This window comes from Leucopleurus acutus (genome assembly GCF_964270905.1).
Source record: "Leucopleurus acutus genome assembly, chromosome: 5".
NCBI lineage: Eukaryota > Metazoa > Chordata > Mammalia > Artiodactyla > Delphinidae > Leucopleurus > Leucopleurus acutus.
The window spans coordinates 82,307,201-82,325,041 of record NC_139147.1 but is presented as its reverse complement, the minus strand read 5'-3'; the positions used below and the strand labels follow the sequence as shown (position 1 = coordinate 82,325,041).

Below are 17,841 nucleotides of genomic sequence, written 5' to 3'. Positions count from 1 at the left end.
CTTTCGGTCAGTGCTGAGAGATATTGCTTCTTGAATTACTCCTCTTTCCATCTTTCCTTCTGATAGCACATACTTTGTTAGTGTTTTTATCTCTAATCAGGTAGGAGTCAATTTGAGGTTTAAGTAGGCCTGTGAGACTGTTTCCTACTAAGTCGATTTAATCCTTTCTGCTATCCCTTTGTCCCTGTGGTCTAGTTTTTAAATTATGTTCAGGTTCTTGGTGGTGTCTCCATGAATTGCCTACAACAATTATATGTGAAACATAACATACAAGTTTATTAGCAATTCAACATCAAGTTGAAAAAGACATCACACTGGCAAAAAATTGTTCTTCTTAAAACAAGAAATCCTGTTTAATGAGATTAGATTCTCAAAGCTGCCTGTGTGTCAGAATGACCTATGGCACTGAGAAAAACAAAAACGAAACAAAACAAAACCCACTCATTCTTGGACCCCACCTGCATTACTTAGGGTCAGTTGTGAGGAATTAAAGAACTACAATAACAGGGTCTTACCCAAAATGGGAGTTGATTTCTCTCTCACACAAATGACTGTTGGAAGGCAGAGTAGCAACTCTGCTCCATGAGGTCTTGTGGGACCAAGCTCTTTGCAGCCTTCCTTTCTGCTAATCCCTAGGGAATTTTGTCCTTGTGGTCCAGTATAGTGGGTTGACCTCCAGCCTTCACATCTATGCTCCAGGCAGCAAGATGGAGGAAGGGGGAAAAAAAGAAACTGGAAAAGGGTGCATATCATCTGATCCTTAAGGTAGTTTCCCAAAATCTGCCATGTGACACTGCTACTTACATCCTATTGTCTGGATCTCAGTCACATGTTCACAACTGGATGCAAGAGAAGCTGACAATAATACTATTTATTCTGAACAACCAAATACTCAGCTAAAAATTGAGAAGTTTATTGCTAGAGAAGAGAAACTTTGGGAGACAGCCAACAGTCTCTGTCAAAACTTACAAATCAGCGATTCTTTAGGCCTTGGCGGTCTTCAGGAATCCAAGTGCACTTATGATTTGGTTGGAGAAGGTTTTGCTGTATCCCATCCTAAGGATCTCATATTATGTCCAGAATTAGCAACTGCTTCTGTGCTCTCTTAGAGAAGGTGGAAAGATGGACACAAGGTCGATTGCATCAGCTCTGTGCCTGTCATTTTATCAGATGCTTTCAGGTATCACTCAGCTAGGCTATTTTAGGTTTGGTGAAAGAGAACAAATAAATATTACAATTAAAATACCCTGGAATTCTTTTGACAAGAATTAAAAGCCCTGTTCATCTCTCTCACGTTCCTCTTTCTCAGGGTGCTAGAAAAAAAAATACTAAGAAGAACAGACAAGACGTACAGTTGAACCTTGAACAAGGCTGGGGTTAGGGGCATTGACCCTTCTCCCAGTCTAAAAATCCACCTATAATTTATAGTGGGCCCTCCATATACATGGTTCCTCAGTATCTATGGTTCCCCCATATCAGCAGATTCAATCAACTGTGAATGGTGTAGTACAAAAGTATTTACCATTGAAAAAATGGAATTTTTCAAACCTGAGCTGTTCAAGGGTCAAATGTAATCTTTTCTAAAAATTTGGTCCACTGGAGACACCAATCTAAATGGAGACTTTCCCTCTACTTTTGTCAACTTTGTTTAGAGAGATACAGCAATAAAGAGAAGAAATTGTTTTGGGGCTTGAAACCTCTACACGGTGTGCCCTGGAAACAATACTGGGTGTTGCACAACTCTACAGGGTACTGTTCACATTATTTCTATGTGAACGGCAGCCCCTTGGAGCAGGGTATAAATGGTGTCCCTCAGAGTTGGGTAAGGTTGCTGTCCTGCAGGGAAGCAGTGTAACTTGTCTGTTAATATCGAAATACACGTAAACTGGCAAAATAACCATGTGGCATTGACAGTCCCAAGAAGAGTCAAAAACTATTCTGTTCTTGAAGAAAGCTGTTTTTAAACATAGTTCAGAGAACTTGATTTATATTAATTTCATCAATGGCTACCAAGAGGGTTCAGCTAATCTAGTGAATCTGCAACATTTCTGAATTTCTAGGTGTCTATTCTAAAGACAAGTGTAAGACCCTAGAAATTTCAGGTTTCTACAGTGCTGTGGAATATGATTTGCATGCACATTTCTGTCACATCATTAATAAGGGGAGTTTAGGATCCCTCACTTTCTTTCTTGCGAGCACACCTGTTCCTGCTGGAAATGAATAAGTAGATAGCAACCACAGCTGCACGGTGGCTTTCCTGATTTAAGGAACATAATTAGTCTCATCTTTAAAGCTGGAGTATTATGGCAAAGCTTCAAGGGTGCCTCTAATATGTAGCTCTTGTCAGAGTCAATTACCATTAGAACATATTTTTAACATGTCATTTAGAATGTGTTTTTTTAAAAAAAAGATAGTTTTAAAATTATTAACAACAACAACAACAAAGTAAGTCTTTAAGCAAGTGCATTTTCAATAATGGGATGGGATATCCTGGAAAGGTTTCTTCATATTAGCCACTGCTGTTTATGGGACCCAACAGTTTGAATCAGTCTTGCCTCCTTTGACACAAAATAAGGATAATTGAACTCATGCTTCTTCTTCCCATTTTATATCAATATATAAAGTATTGGTCCTTAACATTTATTGGGTCATAGACATGTCAGAGAATACAATGTAAGATATGGCACGTTTTCTAAGCAATGCACTCAGATACATATACACAAATGTTAGCACAAAGTTTCAGGGATTATTGACTCAAAATCTATTCATAGACACTCTAGTTTCAAAACCCCAATCTAAAGGAGAATGTAGGATGAAAATAAGTTTTAAGAACTCAAAAAAAAAGAGAACTCAAAATTGAAATCTACTCAAGGTCTAAAGAAGAAAAAGTTGATGTGTGTATGAATTTGAAATAAGTTTACATTAATTTGAAACTAAGACACTTTGGAGACAGAGTTACTATTTTCAGGAATTTTTTTCTATTGATGTCTTTAATTTCAAGGACCAATTTATATAAAATCCAGCAATACACATCTCGAAAATTATTCTAAATTGAACTACAACTCAAAGCACACTCTAGAAGTTTTTTTGGTTTGTTTTGTACAATGGAAAACTTATGCTATATTCCTTCAAGATTTCTCTATCAGAACTTTTGGTAATTTTGTTTGGGTTCACTGGTGAAAATATTGTAAAAAAAAAAACAGTTCATTTACATCGTCCTGAAGGACAATAACCTAAGCCCATTTGTTTGTTTGTTTACTTATTTATTAACTGTATTAAGATATAATTCACATACCATACAGTTCACACATTTAAGGTATACAAGTCAATGGTTTTTAGCAGATTTACAGAGTTATGCAACCATCACCACAATAATTTCAGAACATTTTCATCAACCCAGAAAGAAACCTTGTACCCATTAACAACCACTCCCTATTCCCCACCCCCAATCATTCCAGCCTTAGGCAAGCTGTAATCTGCTTTCTATCTCAATAGGGTTGCCTATTTTTTCACTTAGCATATTTTCAAGGTTCATCATGTTGTAGCATGTATTAGCACTTCATTTCTTTTTATGACTAAATAATAACCTATTGTACGGCTATTCTACGTTTTATTTATCCATTCATCAGTTGATGGACATTTGGGTTGTTTCCAATGTGGGGCTATTATGAATAATTCTGCTATAAACATTTGTGTACAAGTTTTTGTGTTGACTAGCCCCTCAACATTTAACCATACAAGGCAAAAAGTAAAAAGAGTTCTTATAACAAAATTAAACAAAATTTGTTTTACAATAATTTTAGACTTGCTAAGATTTCATACCCAACATCACAAAGGCATATCATGACCGGGAAATGCATCATGACTTTATCACAGAATTAGAGGAGGTTAGATCCCTGAGATCTCTTCTTACACTAAGTCAACAACTTAACTACTTTCCATTACTTCTGTCTGACTAGAAGAGTAAATAAAGACCAGGTTGTGGACATCCAGTGGTCTTGAGGAAATTATCATAAAATATTACTGAGTCTCTTGCAAGCAGCAAGGACAACTGTGCACATGGGCCTTGGACAGAAGTGTTATATTGAGCATGACTTGCCAAGCTACCCTGACCTCCCTATTCTGGTCTGAAGTATGTGGTTTCCTCACCAACTCTCAATTGTGTTTTGCCTAAACTTCAACACTGTTCTGCCATTGATACTCTGCCTCTGACTACTGCCTCTGCCTCTCCCTTGGCAGCTTTCCAAGCTCACTCATAGAGACCCTCACTGCTGACTCTACCCTGCCAACCATCTTCACTCCACCTCTGAGACTGAAGTGAAATGTATCATAGGCTTCCTTGCTGGATTAATGCCCCTCTGGACTCTAGGTCTGTCAAGTGCTGTGCAAGATGCTCAGGGGTGCATGATGAGTGTCTGTTGAATGAAGGGTCCATAAGATTTCCTATCGGTGCTACGTGTGTGAGGTTGAAAGGGCTCAAATCAATTTATACACGTATCAGTGAATAATTAATGACATATTTCTCCAATGATCAAAGAACTTGGGAGCCTCAACTTATTCCTGAGGCTCTTTCCTTAGTGATTATGGTGTTAACATAAGTTTATTCACTGAGATTGAAATAATTTATCTGATAGGGACAGATTCCCAGGCATAGGAAGCACATTCCTAAAGATCTGACCCATTAGAATCTTCATCAGACAGAAGACCCAAAGAAGAGTTTTAGCTGGCCAATTACTTCTTTTGCTTTGCATTTCAGAGCAATCTTACTTTGGATCTTTGGATTTAGTTTCACTGAAATTCAGTGAGCACTACCTGATGCCAGCATGTGAGGCAAAACCTGAAAGGCTGAATCACAATTTACTGCTGGGGGGTCCTGCCAAGCTTTGCCACTCTTTCAGAGGAGGGTTTCCCTGGGAAGCCAGTTTTTTCAGATAGTCACAAGGCTCCAGTTGGGGAATATCAGGATTCTGCCTGTGATATTTCTGCAACTTCTCTACCACTGTGGGCAACCCAACTGTGGAAGCATAGAACATGGGCCCACCCCTGTGCCTTGGCCATCCATACCCGTGTAAATAGACCACATCAATGTGCTCTGGGGTAGCCGCCATCCCTTCTCCCAAGATGCGGAATGCTTCATTGATGAGTGAATATAAGCAGCGCTCGAGGATCTCATCCCGGCTAATGATACGTGGTTCAATGTGATAGGTTTCTCTGTACTGTGTCAGAAATTTGGAAAGCCAGGGATTAGGTTTGTGAATCCTACCCAACGGCTTATCATAAAGGTACCAACCCTCACCTGTCTTCTGGCCAAATCGTCCCGATTCACAGAGCATATCAGGAATTGGGCAATATCTCCAGCTGCCTCGCTTTCGGGAGGGAGTTCCTGGAGGCAATGTAGGTCCAGTAAGACCTTGCCCTTTTCGGGATTTCCAACCTACATCCAATCCAGCAAGATCAGACACTCTAAAAGGTCCCATTTTGAAACCAAACTCTTCCAGCACCTGATCTATCTCCTCTGGTTTACTGCCTTCTTCCAATAAGAAATATGTCTGATTATAATAAGGCTTCAACATTCGATTCCCAACAAATCCAAAACAGTTGCCTACCACTACTCCAATTTTGTTAATCTTTTTTGATAAATTCATAATAGTGGCAATGGTAGTGGGGGAAGAGTATCGGCTGGGAATAACCTCTAACAACTTCATGACGTGAGCTGGTGAGAAGAAGTGGGTGCCAATGACCAAGTGAGGACGATCACTGGAAGAAGCAATCTCATCAATGTCCAGGGCTGAAGTGTTGGTGCACAGAAATGCTTCTGGCTTGCACACGGCTGACAGTTCAGCAAAGACCTGTTTCTTCAGGTTCCTTTCCTCAAATACTGCTTCAATAACTAAATCTACACCACTAAGCTCTTTTATAGATGTAGTTAACCTGGGTTTTGGTCCTGACCAAGAGTGGCCACTCTGCTGCATTTTGGACACTTCCTTTTCTAAGATGGAGGTTATTATCTTGTTTGCAGTCTCTAGCTGCTTCTTGTCTGATTCTACAGCAATCACAGGGATTTTGGCCATTGCAAAAGATATGGCAATGCCTCGGCCCATTGTTCCCAAGCCTGCAGATAAGAGTGAAGGAGAAAAAGAATGATTCAATGGTATTGGCAACTGAGAAATTACTCAGTGAATGGAAGGCTTCTGTGGAAACGTGGCATTCAAAGATACAAATTCAAGGACTATAAATGGATTGAATACTAGTTAAGGCTAGGCACTGTATTAAGTGATTCAGAAGGTATAACAGTAAGTAGGATTCACACACAAACACACACATGCTATTAGAAATAATAAACAAGTTCAGCAAGGTTGCAGGATACAAGATCAATATACAAAAATCAGTTTTATTTATATATACTAGCAATGAATAATCTGAATATGAAATTAAGAAAACAATTCCACTTATAATAGCATTCAAAAGAATACTTCAGAATAAATTTAAGGAAGAATTGTAAGACTTGTACACTAATAACAAAAGAACATTGTTGAAAGAAATTAAATAAAACCTAAATAAATGGAAAGACATCCCATGGTCGTGGATCAGAAGACTTAATATTGTTAAGATGGCAATATTACCCAAATCAATCTGCAGATCCAGTGCAATCACTATGAAAAATCCAACTGTTTTTTTTGCAGAAATTAACAAGCTGATCCTACAAGTCATATAGAAATACAAGAAATCCAGAATAACCAAAACAATATAGAAAAAAAAAAGAACAAACTCCAATTTCAAAACTTTTGACAAATCTACACTATTCAAGACAGTGTGATACTGGAATAAGGATAGACATATAGATCAATGAGATAGAATTGAGAGTCCTGAAATAAACTCATACATTTATGGAAAATCAATTTTTGACAAGGGTGCCAATATGGGGGGAAAGAATAGTCTTTTTCAACAAAGGTGCTGGGACAACTGATATCCATATGCAAAAGAATTTTGTTGAACTTCTACCTCACACCATATACAAAAGTAGATCAAAGTGGATCACTCAAAGTGGATCAAAGGCCGAAGTAAGAGCTAAAACTGTAAAACTCTTATGAGTAAATCTTCATGACCTTGGATTAGGCAATAGTTTCTTAGAAATGACACCAAGAGCATAAGCAATAAAAGAAAAAAATAGATAAATTGCACACTATCAAAATTAAAAATTTTTGTGCTTTGAAGGACACAATAAAGAAAGTGAAAAAACCCCCATAGAATAGGAGAAAATATTTGCAAATCATATATCTGATAAGGTACTTGTATCAGAATATATAAAGAACTCAAACTCAACAATAAAAAGACAGCTCAATTTAAAATTAGGCAAAGGAATCTGCAGCAACATAAATGGACCTAGATATTCTCATACTGAGTGAAGTAAGTCAGACAGAGAAAGACAAATATCATATGATATCACGTACATGTGGAATCTAAAAAAAGGGTACAAATGAACTTATCTACAAAACAGAAATAGAGTTACAGATATTAAAAACAAACATGGTTACCAGGGGGTAAGTGGGGGGAGGGATAAATTGAAAGATTAGGATTGATATAAACACACTATTATATATAAAAGAGATAACTAATAAGGACCTACTGTATAGCACAGGGAGCTCTACTCAATACTCTATAATGGTCTATATGGGAAAAGAATCTAAAAAAAGAGTGGATATATGTATAACACTCACTTTGCTGTACACCTGAAACTAACACAACATTGTAAATCAACTATACTCCAATACAAATTTTTAAAAAATAAAATAAAATTAGGCAAAGGATCAATTAAACATTTCTCCAAAGAAGATATACAAATGGCCAATAAGCATATGAAGAGATGCCTAACATCATTAGTCACTATGGAAATGCAGATCAAAACCACAATGAGCTACCACTTCATACCCACTAGGATAGCTATAATTTAAAAAGACAGACAACAACAATTCTGGTGAGGATGTGGAGAAATTGATACCCTGATTCACTGCTGGCAAATTGTAAAATGGTGCTGTTGCAGTAGAAAACAAGCTGGAAGTTCCTCAAAATGTTAAACGTGCAGTTACCATACGATCCAGCAACTCCATTCCTAGGTAGGTAGGTAGGTAGGTATATACATAACCCAAGAGAAATGAAGACATACATCCACACAAAACTTGTACATAGATGTTCATAGCAGCATTATTCAAAATAGCCAAAAAGAAGAAACAAGGCAAATGTCATCAACATGGATAAACAAAAGGTGGTATGTCTCTCCAGTGGAATATTACTCAGCCGTAAAACTAAATGGTACATCCTATAACATGGATGAGCCTTAAAAAACATTATGCTAAGTTAAAGTTGGATGCAAAAGTTTACTTGTTATATGATTCCATTTATATGACATGTCCAGAATAGGAACATCCACAGAGACAGAAAGTAGATTAGTAGTTGCCAGGAGCTGGGAGGATGGGCAATGAGGAATAACTGCAAATGGGTACAGGGTTTCTTTTTAAAGTGATGGAAATGTTCTAAAATTTTTTGTGGCAATGGCTACACAACTTTATGAATATCTAAAAACCACTTAAGTGTACTCTCTTTTTGGTGACATTGTTACTATGTCTTTTAAAAATGTTTTAATTGCAGTAAAATACATATAACATAAAACTTAACATCATAACCATTTCTAAGTGTACAGTTCAGGGGCATTAAGTACATTCACAGAGTTGTGCAACCAGCACCACCATCCATCTCATCTCCAGAACGCTTTTCATCTTGCAAAACTGAAACTCTGGGCTTCCCTGGTGGCGCAGTGGTTGAGAGTCCGCCTGCTGATGCGGGGAACACGGGTTCGTGCCCCAGTCCAGGAAGATCCCACATGCCGCGGAGCGGCTGGGCCCATGAGCCGTGGCCGCTGAGCCTGCGCGTCCAGAGCCTGTGCTCCGCAACAGGAGAGGCCACAACAGTGAGAGGCCCGCGTACCACAAAAAAAAAAAAAAAAAAAAAACCTGAAACTCTGTACTCATTAAACAATAACTCCCCATTTTGCCCTCTCCCCAGCCCCTGGCAACCATCATTCTACCTTCTATCTTTATAATTTTGACTACTCTAGTCTTTTTCAACAAAGACTACTCTAGGTGCCTCATATAAGTGGAATCAAATAGTATTTGTCCTTTTGTGACTAGCTCATTTCTCTTAGTAGAATAGCCTCCAGGTTTATTCATGTTGTAGCATGTATCAGAATTTCCCACCTTTTAAGACTGAATAATAGCCCTTTGAATACATATATGTACCACATTTTGTTTATTCATTCATCTGTTTATGGACATTTGGGTTTCTTCCACCATTAGTCCACTATTGTGAATAATTCTGCTATGGACATGATTATACAAATACCCGTTTGAGTCCCTGCCTTCAATTCTTTTTGATATACCCAGAAGTGGAATTGCTGAATCATATGGTAATTCTATTTTTAATTTTTGGAGGGATTGCCATACTTTTTTTCAGCAGCTGCAGCATTTTATGTTGAATTGTACTCTTTAAATGGGTGAATTTTATGACATATGTTTCACCTCAATAAAACTGTTATTAAAAATATGAGTAGTACCAACCCTCAAGGAACTTATAATCTAGTGGTGGGAAAGGAAAAAGTTCATAAATATCCACCCTTAAAGGTAAAGTAAGTGATGAGAGAAGTTCAAATTTCTTTGGTGATTCAAAGGAAAGAGATTATTTTTGGTTGGATGAGTCAAGAAAAACTTCAAGATAAAGATATTTGAAGAAATATTTAAAGAAAGATCAAACTAAAACAGTGAAATTGGAGAAGTTGAACCACCCAGCTGGGGAAGGGAAAAGAAAAGTGAGAAATATTTTTTAAAAAGGCAAGAAGGGGGTTTCCCTGGTGGAGCAGTGGTTGAGAATCTGCCTGCCAATGCAGGGGACACGGGTTCGAGCCCTGGTCTGGGAAGATCCCACATGCTGCAGAGCAACTAGGCCTGTGAGCCACAAGTACTGAGCCTGCACGTCTGGAGCTTGTGCTCCGCAACAAGAGAGGCCGCGACAGTGAGAGGCCTGCGCACCGCGATGAAGAGTGGCCCCCACTCGCTGCAACTAGAGAAAGCCCTCACACAGAAACGAAGACCCAACACAGCCAAAAATAAATAAATTAATTAATTAATTATTTTTAAAAAAAAAGGCAAGAAGGATGGAAAATGTAGAAAAATTATTCGACGGCAAAGAGGTTGCTATTTATTTCCCACACCATTTCATTTTCTTCCTGGGCACATAGAAGCCTGTACTTTCTAGACCTCTGGTATCCTGGTAGGGCCTGTAACTAATTCTGGTCAAGGGAATGGGGAAGAGGGTGGTGTGGGATCACGACTGGCCCCTAAAATCACCCACAAAATCCTTCATTACCACCTGGGTATAGAGGATGCAGAGAACAACTCTGAGGCTTTGGAGGAGACCCTAGAGCAGATGCTGGCCTGCAGGTTGCATCCAGCCCACTGCCTGCTTGTGTACTGCTGGTGAGCTAAGAATATTTTTACATTTTAAATAGCTGAAAATGAAAGAATAAGAATATTTTGTGACACAGGAAAATTATATCAAATTCAAATTTTAGTGTCCATAAATAAAGTTTTACTGGAATCAATCACACTGATTTGTTTTTGTATTGTCTATGGCCGTGTTTTTTCTTCAGCTACTTTAATTATAAAAATCTTTCATGTTCTCAAAAAAAAAAAAAAGGAAAACCAGAAGGCAACAGTCTAGTACAGAAATATACAACCAGAAGATATTACCACCAACCAGGTCTGACAACTAAATCATGTTGGGGATTCTGAAAATAAAAGCACACTAATACAAAGTAGTAAACCAGTGGTTCTTATATAATCAGGGATGGAAAAATGAGTCAGTAGGCCTGGAAAACACCATTCCTGAAAAAGAAACACTGTAAGAATATAAACCGTAACTCTACAGTAAAAAGCGACCAGGACTTTCCATTCAGACATGGGTGAATCTAAAAAGGTGGTGATGCCATCTACTGATCACATGACCTTTTAAGGAACTGTAAAAAAGCATAGAAACAGTAGGTAAAATGTATCTACATCTCATAAAATTAAAATTTCTCTGGCTAATTTATCTTTGTATTTACCTTTCTGCTTAAGACATGGAGGTCAGAAGTAACCCACAATGAACAGAGAACCATAGAATATTAACTATTCTTGAAAGCATAAAAACCAACTATAATCCTTACATATGTTCCTTAAATTATCACCAAGTATTATTAATAGTGACCTCTTGTGAACACCTGTAATCATTAAACCACAAGTCAAAGTCTCTGTGACTGCTTTCAGTATCATACTCAACTGAGAATGCAAGACAAAACTGGCCAACGGGACTTGTTAATTTCAGAAATCAAAGTAACTAAACTTTTTAATAGCCACAATTTAAATGTAGAATGTAAGGTTTTAACAATTTCTATCTTCCATATTTTTAACAAGCCATAAAATTGTGCTAGGTTTTCTGGTTAAAGTGATTGCAAATTTGGACCCTAAGGTTAAATCCTGGAGGTTAATTTTATATCAGGTCTGTATTAGCCACATTATAGCTACAATCCACTATCCTTTTTACAGAAACCCTTCCAATTTAAGACTCTGCAAGTTGTATACTGCCAAAAATGCCCATGTAGATTTATAAGAGCAGTGTAATATTGATGTACCATATTACTTCCATGAATTCTTAGCTATCTTGCCTTGCTTGATCCTAACAAAGGTTGTAAGAAGCTATGAAATGCCGAAAGACAAAAGGCCCAAAGCCCGAGCTCCCAGTAAATCAATAGGCCGTCTTAAAAGTGTCTTCTGTAACAAGGCTCATACTGAACTCCACTGACACCAGATCTCCCCCTGTGACACCCAGGACTCTCCTCCCTTGATATGTGCATGAAAGGTGAAGAAGGACAACCGGAAATAATTTGTTTAGGATCTGTATCTTATAAAACATCCTTATCGATTAATACAATGACATCTTTTATATTAAAGAAAGTCAGTACAGCATAATCCAAAACTATCTTTAAATAGTACATTTAAGGAAACTAAGCCAAAAGACTGTTGCATTATGATTTAATCTAATTGCACAAAAATTTGAAATTACAACTCCTCTAGATTTCTAAGAAGAAGGTTATGCATGCCTCCATATTCAATTCTGCATTGTTACATTTAAACCAGATAGTGAATTTCACAACATGATGGATCAATTTAGAATTTCCATGCAACACCTCAAATTATATAAAATGGAAGCAATTTTTAAAGCTTTGTGGAATGTTTAAAGTTCTACTTTGTGCTAAAGTTTTTTGGGGTTTTTTTGTTTGTTTTTTTACCAGCAACTTTGGATTATAATGTATCAGGTGGCTATACTTTAAAATGCTGATCACTGAATATCGTGGACTTTGAACTGGCTTCTACTCCTAAAAATGTATCACCACTTAAGTAGACAACCAAAAATTCCCTTCACTTCAAAAGTCTCAAATTGTGTTTCTTACAAAATAAGAATTGTGTAACAAACTACCTTCTATGGGACCAGAACTATGGTAATAGTGGGTTCAACTATGTTAGTGGGTTCAATTATGTTAATATTTTATTTTCAAAAGCACTTTACAAGAAAATGTAAGTATGGCTTCCAATAGGAATGTTATACCTGGACTTGATTGGTACCAAGCTCAGATTTTAGTTTTGCAAGGAAAAACAGGCTTTCAGGTTAAACAACAATTTGTAACCAAAACTTTAATCCCAAGGATTCTCACAAAACATATTACAAATGACAGCATGAAAAAAAATCTTGCACAGTAACTCAAAGTTCAGCTCTACAATGTACCCTTAAACTAACAGGACATTGGTATATTGAATAGTCTCAAATTTCCAAATAATATTACAAAGAGCTATGTATTCATATACAGCAATCACAGAAGGAACTTATGACCTAAAGCAAAGGTAAACTAACTTTCTTGAAACTTCTTAGATTCTAAACCCACCGGACAACCTCTTGTCCGGGGTGAAGACTAGTGGAATTTTTAAACCTCTAATCTAGTTTAAGGGTGCAGCTTTTATTTTTACCTGCTGGCTTGTGTTCACAGCAGCTTTTAAAGACTGCTTGCTTAACTACAGCTGCATAGCCCAGCTACAGAAAGTCTTTTCAATTTTTGCCAGTTTTGTTTCCATAATATTAAACATCACACTTTAGCTGGACAGGAGTTAGAGGTTTATTATCAGTCTATGCAAGACTAAAAATTCAAAGCAAATTCAATTTTGCATAAGGGAACATTGTAAAGTAACAATTCTTGATATTACATGCCTCATATAATCCATTTCAAACCATAGAGAATTACATCTTTATGTGTCACTGTTCCAAGAGACAAACAAATGTGAACAGCTAAAACATTTTAAAAATGCACCAAACTTACGAAGTCTCAAACAAAACTTGAATTTTCTGTACATACTCCTGTCAAATGAAGTTATTTCCTGTGCACCACTCCTCTTGCAAACTGGTCTTCTATTTCCTTTCATTTGACCTGGATCGGCTAGGAGACCCAGAGAAAGATCAGGACGGCTTGTGATTTCTCTCCTGGGACAGTGATCTCTCTCTTCTCCTATATCTAGAAAGGGACCTCCTCCGGCTGCGGGAGAAGCTTCTCCGTCTTGGAGATGTGTGGTGAGGTGGAGGACTCCTCCTCCGATAATCATCTCGAGGGCGACGACCCCAAGAACGAGGCGGCCCACGATTTCAACTTCTCTTTTCCCCATTCGACAGTTCTACTCTTACTCGGCGGCCACATAGTGTTCTCTCATCTAGCTCTTGGACAGCATCGGCTGCATCTCGGGATCTTCAAATTCAACAAAAGCGAAGCCGGGAGGGTTTCTAGCAACCCACACACTTCAGAGTGGTCCACAATAGCCAAAAGCTTGTTCCAATTCAGCCTTGTTACCATTGTTTCCAAGATTACCTACATAAACTTTACAGTCCAACGGACAGGAATCACGATGCATTTCAAGATCTCGGGTTAGAAACGCGAAGGCTCAAATCCACGCACCCTCAGCTGGGTCTTCCCGGTCCCCTCCCGCCTGGCACCCGCAGATGCTCTCGCACACCCGTCGTCCACGAAATTGCTCTATGGCTGTTTTTGTCCTCAATAGCAGAGTTGAGTAGTTGCAACAGAGACCATATGGGTCCAAAAGTCTAAAACATTTACTATCTGGAACTTTACAGAAAAAATTTGCTGACCCTTATTATCCAGGAGGATGGCAGAGCCTCTACTTGGAAAGAACCTGGTTCTAGAATTACTGTGGAGTGAGGAGGAAAATGATCTTTATTGTGCTAAGCCACTGAGATTGTTATTTGTTACAGCAGCAGGTTACCTGTTACCTAACCAACCCACTGTGGATGTTTTGTGAAAGACATGTATATATAACTCTTCTACACTTTACAATGACTAGCTTTGGGATTGTTTTTTTTTTTTTCAATTGAAGTTTAGTTGATTTACAATATTCTTTAGTTTTAGGTGTACAACATAGTGATTCAAAATTTTTATAGATTATACTGGATTTAAAGTTATTATAAAATATTGGCTATATTACCTGTGCTGTATAATATATCCTTGTAGCTTATTTATTTTATACATAGTAATTTGTGCCTCTTAATCCCCTGTGGCAATTGGTTTTGAATAAAGAATGTTATCAATAATAAGAAATCACTGATTTAGTTTCTCTGGAATATATTTAATTTTTAAATTGTATTAAATTATTTAATATAATATATATATTAAATTATTTAAAACATTTAGGTTTCCAAATTTACTAAGCATCTGCATTTCACTCAGTAACAAGAGGGCTGGATAACTCTCACTGTTGTAGCAGCTTGTATCCTAAACTTTGGCCTGGGTAAATAGGAGGTAGAGTTGGGGGTTCAAAACCCTGGCCTCCTAGCTTTCGGTCCCAAGCTGAAAATTCCTACCATGTAGAGATTATAAACTCACAGGGACAATAAGGACTAATGAGAAGTTTATGTGAAAGTGCTTTGTAAAGTATAATGTCATGCAGGTGATATCTCAGAACTGAACACAGCGGGGAAGGAAGGCCACCTGGTGAAGATGGAGCAGAGCTCCTCGGCGCTCACCTCTCAGAGCAGGTCTGCTGAAGGACCGCTGGCGCTTCAAACAGCTCATAATCCAAACCACAAAGTGGGCCAGACTAATGCTTTTTAGAAGTGTCTTAGCTATAACTTTAGATCTTCTTCAGTTCTATAAACTGATACTTTTCATTTAATCACTGAAACAAAATATACATGAAAACAATATCTATTTCTTTCAAAAAGTTCTTAGCTACTAACTTCTATTTTCACAACCTTGTGGTCTCAAAGTTCTCAAGAACAAAGGGCTGAAAGACCAAACTTTTCACTGTTGGTAATTATGTTTTCATAGGTATATATTGCATTTACATTGAATTTAGTTTCTTAATTTTTCCTCATTAAACACACACAGACAGGGACCAGGAGTCCTACTCCTGTACCAAATCACTGCCTTTAACTGCCATGGAATTAAATCTAGTCAAGAACCTCTTCTACTCAGAGAAGTAAATAAAGGATAAGGGATGCTTTGACTACTGGTTCTGCAGTGTTTGGTCAACTGCAGTCTTCTCCCCTTCTGACAGCCCTGAGAGTCCAGGTGAGGTGGGAGAATGTGAACTTGCAGTTTGTGCCGACCTGATCTGAGAACATAGGCTTATGGAAGTGCAAAGTTGGGCTCATCAGGGCTGGGGTTTTGCCAGGGGGCATAATGAAAGGATGAGTCGTGGCATTTGAGGACATTGGTAAGAGAGTAGTTGAAGTGATGACTGGAACTGAAAACTGAATAGAGAAGAAAGTAAAGATAGGAGGAGCTGATCAAGTAACACATGTACTAGTTAGAATAACCGAGAAAGGGATGTGGGAAAATACAAGGTTGTGGTGAAAAAGTGAGATTTCACATTTCAGAGGTGGAGAAATGTTCAGGGTAAAGACAAGACCTACGGTGAAGCCATAAGTATGGGTCACAGAAGTGAAGTGAGGTGAGCGTCACTGGATCTGAGGAGGTGAAGGAACCCAGAAGCAACAGGTCTGGGTTATTCAGGGCTGCATTATTCACACAGAGGATGAAGACAACCAGATGGCAGCAGGATTTGGGCCACAGAGGATAACTGTGAGCCAGGTACTAAAATGAGGGCAAAGCAGGGGAGCACTGACAGTAATGAGGAGGGATAAAGTGATACGACTGGATGGCAGGACCACAGAGGAGAGTGTCCTGAAAGGGGTAATGGTCTGAGAGGGGAACTGGGAAGTGACAGTGAGGTCCATGGAGTGTGGGAGAAGCAACAGCATTCTCTTGACAGGGCTGCAGGAGAAGCAGGTGCCCAGGGTAAGCCAGGTTTCAGGCAGGAGACAGAGGGGGAGCCATTAGTAAACCAGATGAGGCTGTGGGCGTGTTCCAGAGGACACAGGGTGCGGCGGGAGGCTGTGTCACAAAGAAGGAGTGCAGAGCAGGATGTGGATAAACATGAAGAAGGGGGAAACGACAAACTCTCTCACTTTATTTTTATCCACGTTGTCTTCTATACAGTTTAAATGCTTTTTCAAATATTTTTCAGAACAATGTGGGGTATACTTAAAAAAAAACAACCTTAAACTTTTAAACATTCCATGCTAGACACAAACCTGAAGTATTTTTAAAAAGCTCACAATAAGGAAACAGGGAAATTCTCAAATGATGGTTGACAAACAAAATTCTGATAAACTTAAAACTTTTACTATTATTTTGCATTAATTATTCTTGGCTTGAAGGAATACAAGGAAGAAGAAAGGGGTAAGTACATAACTGGGAACAAATATTGGTGTTGCTGAAAGAGTATAAAAAAGGGATACTCATAGTTCTTTGTCACACTATTTATGCATCTCCTTAAAAAGTCACAAGTGAACAGAGTCAGTGCTAGAGGAACACAATGTGTTTGCGTTAAAGACACACTATTTTATTCCCAAACTTGACTGAAACCACCACAGACTAAGAAGATGTAGAGAGGGCTCTTCCCCTCCAAGCTGGGTTGGTGTTAGAGAGCTGGGTGAGGGTTAAGAAAGTTGATGCTTTTAGTAAACTTTGGACCTCCTCCCCCAGAAGACTGTATATAAGCTAATACATATAACATTTCACTTACTATTTCAGGAGGTTTGGAATCTACCCAAGACCATTCTTGGGCCAAGACTAAGAGAAAGTGAAGTTTAGGAAAGTGGCCTGAAGAAGGCAATCAGAGAGCTAGCTTCTGAGGAAAGAAGACATTTTGTTTGAGAAATTTTCTAGGGGAAGAAGTAGGGAAGCCACTATTTCAGAGTTCAGATGAATTTGAGGATAGTGGTTTTGAACCAGGAGAAGCGAATGGATGCAAGGACCAGAAAGATATAGCCTTCATTCCAAATCCCTAGCTATAGGAGTGACAGCACACACTTTGAAATGTGCAACATATTAATAATCATTGTTGGGAAATCCAGGGATGAGAGACATGGAAGAGGTAGAAATGAGTTAAAAAATGCCCAGAGTCTGGAATCAGACAGACCTACATTAGACGACTTGGGTTTCATTAGCTCACTGTTGAGAAGGTTAGTGTTTCTAGGCCTCACATATAAAGTAAAGATAGTTCATGGGCTGGAGTGAAAATTAAGTTAGCTAAAACAAGTGATATGTTTGGCAAACAGCCTGGCACCTGGTGGTCCTAAGCAAATGGTAATACTTTACGTGTGCAGATTTGGGGAGTGACATTACCCATGTCC

The 17,841-nt window shown here is 38.3% G+C and overlaps 1 protein-coding gene and 1 pseudogene across 2 annotated transcripts in view; both read right to left on the bottom strand.

Annotated features, from left to right (window-relative positions):
* Nucleotides 1–2,477: 2,477 nt before the first annotated feature.
* EHHADH (enoyl-CoA hydratase and 3-hydroxyacyl CoA dehydrogenase) overlaps nucleotides 2,478–17,841 on the bottom strand; it is a 51,773-nt gene continuing 36,409 nt past the window's right edge. Inside the window, exon 7 of the mRNA XM_082840540.1 lies at nucleotides 2,478–6,112. Coding sequence (XP_082696666.1) covers nucleotides 4,851–6,112 — 1,262 coding nt within the window. The 3' untranslated portion in view covers nucleotides 2,478–4,850. The remainder of the gene's footprint in view (nucleotides 6,113–17,841) is intronic.
* On the bottom strand, nucleotides 10,202–17,839 carry LOC309962631 (serine/arginine-rich splicing factor 3-like; annotated as a pseudogene). Its single transcript has one exon. The product of its transcript is annotated as a serine/arginine-rich splicing factor 3-like (transcript).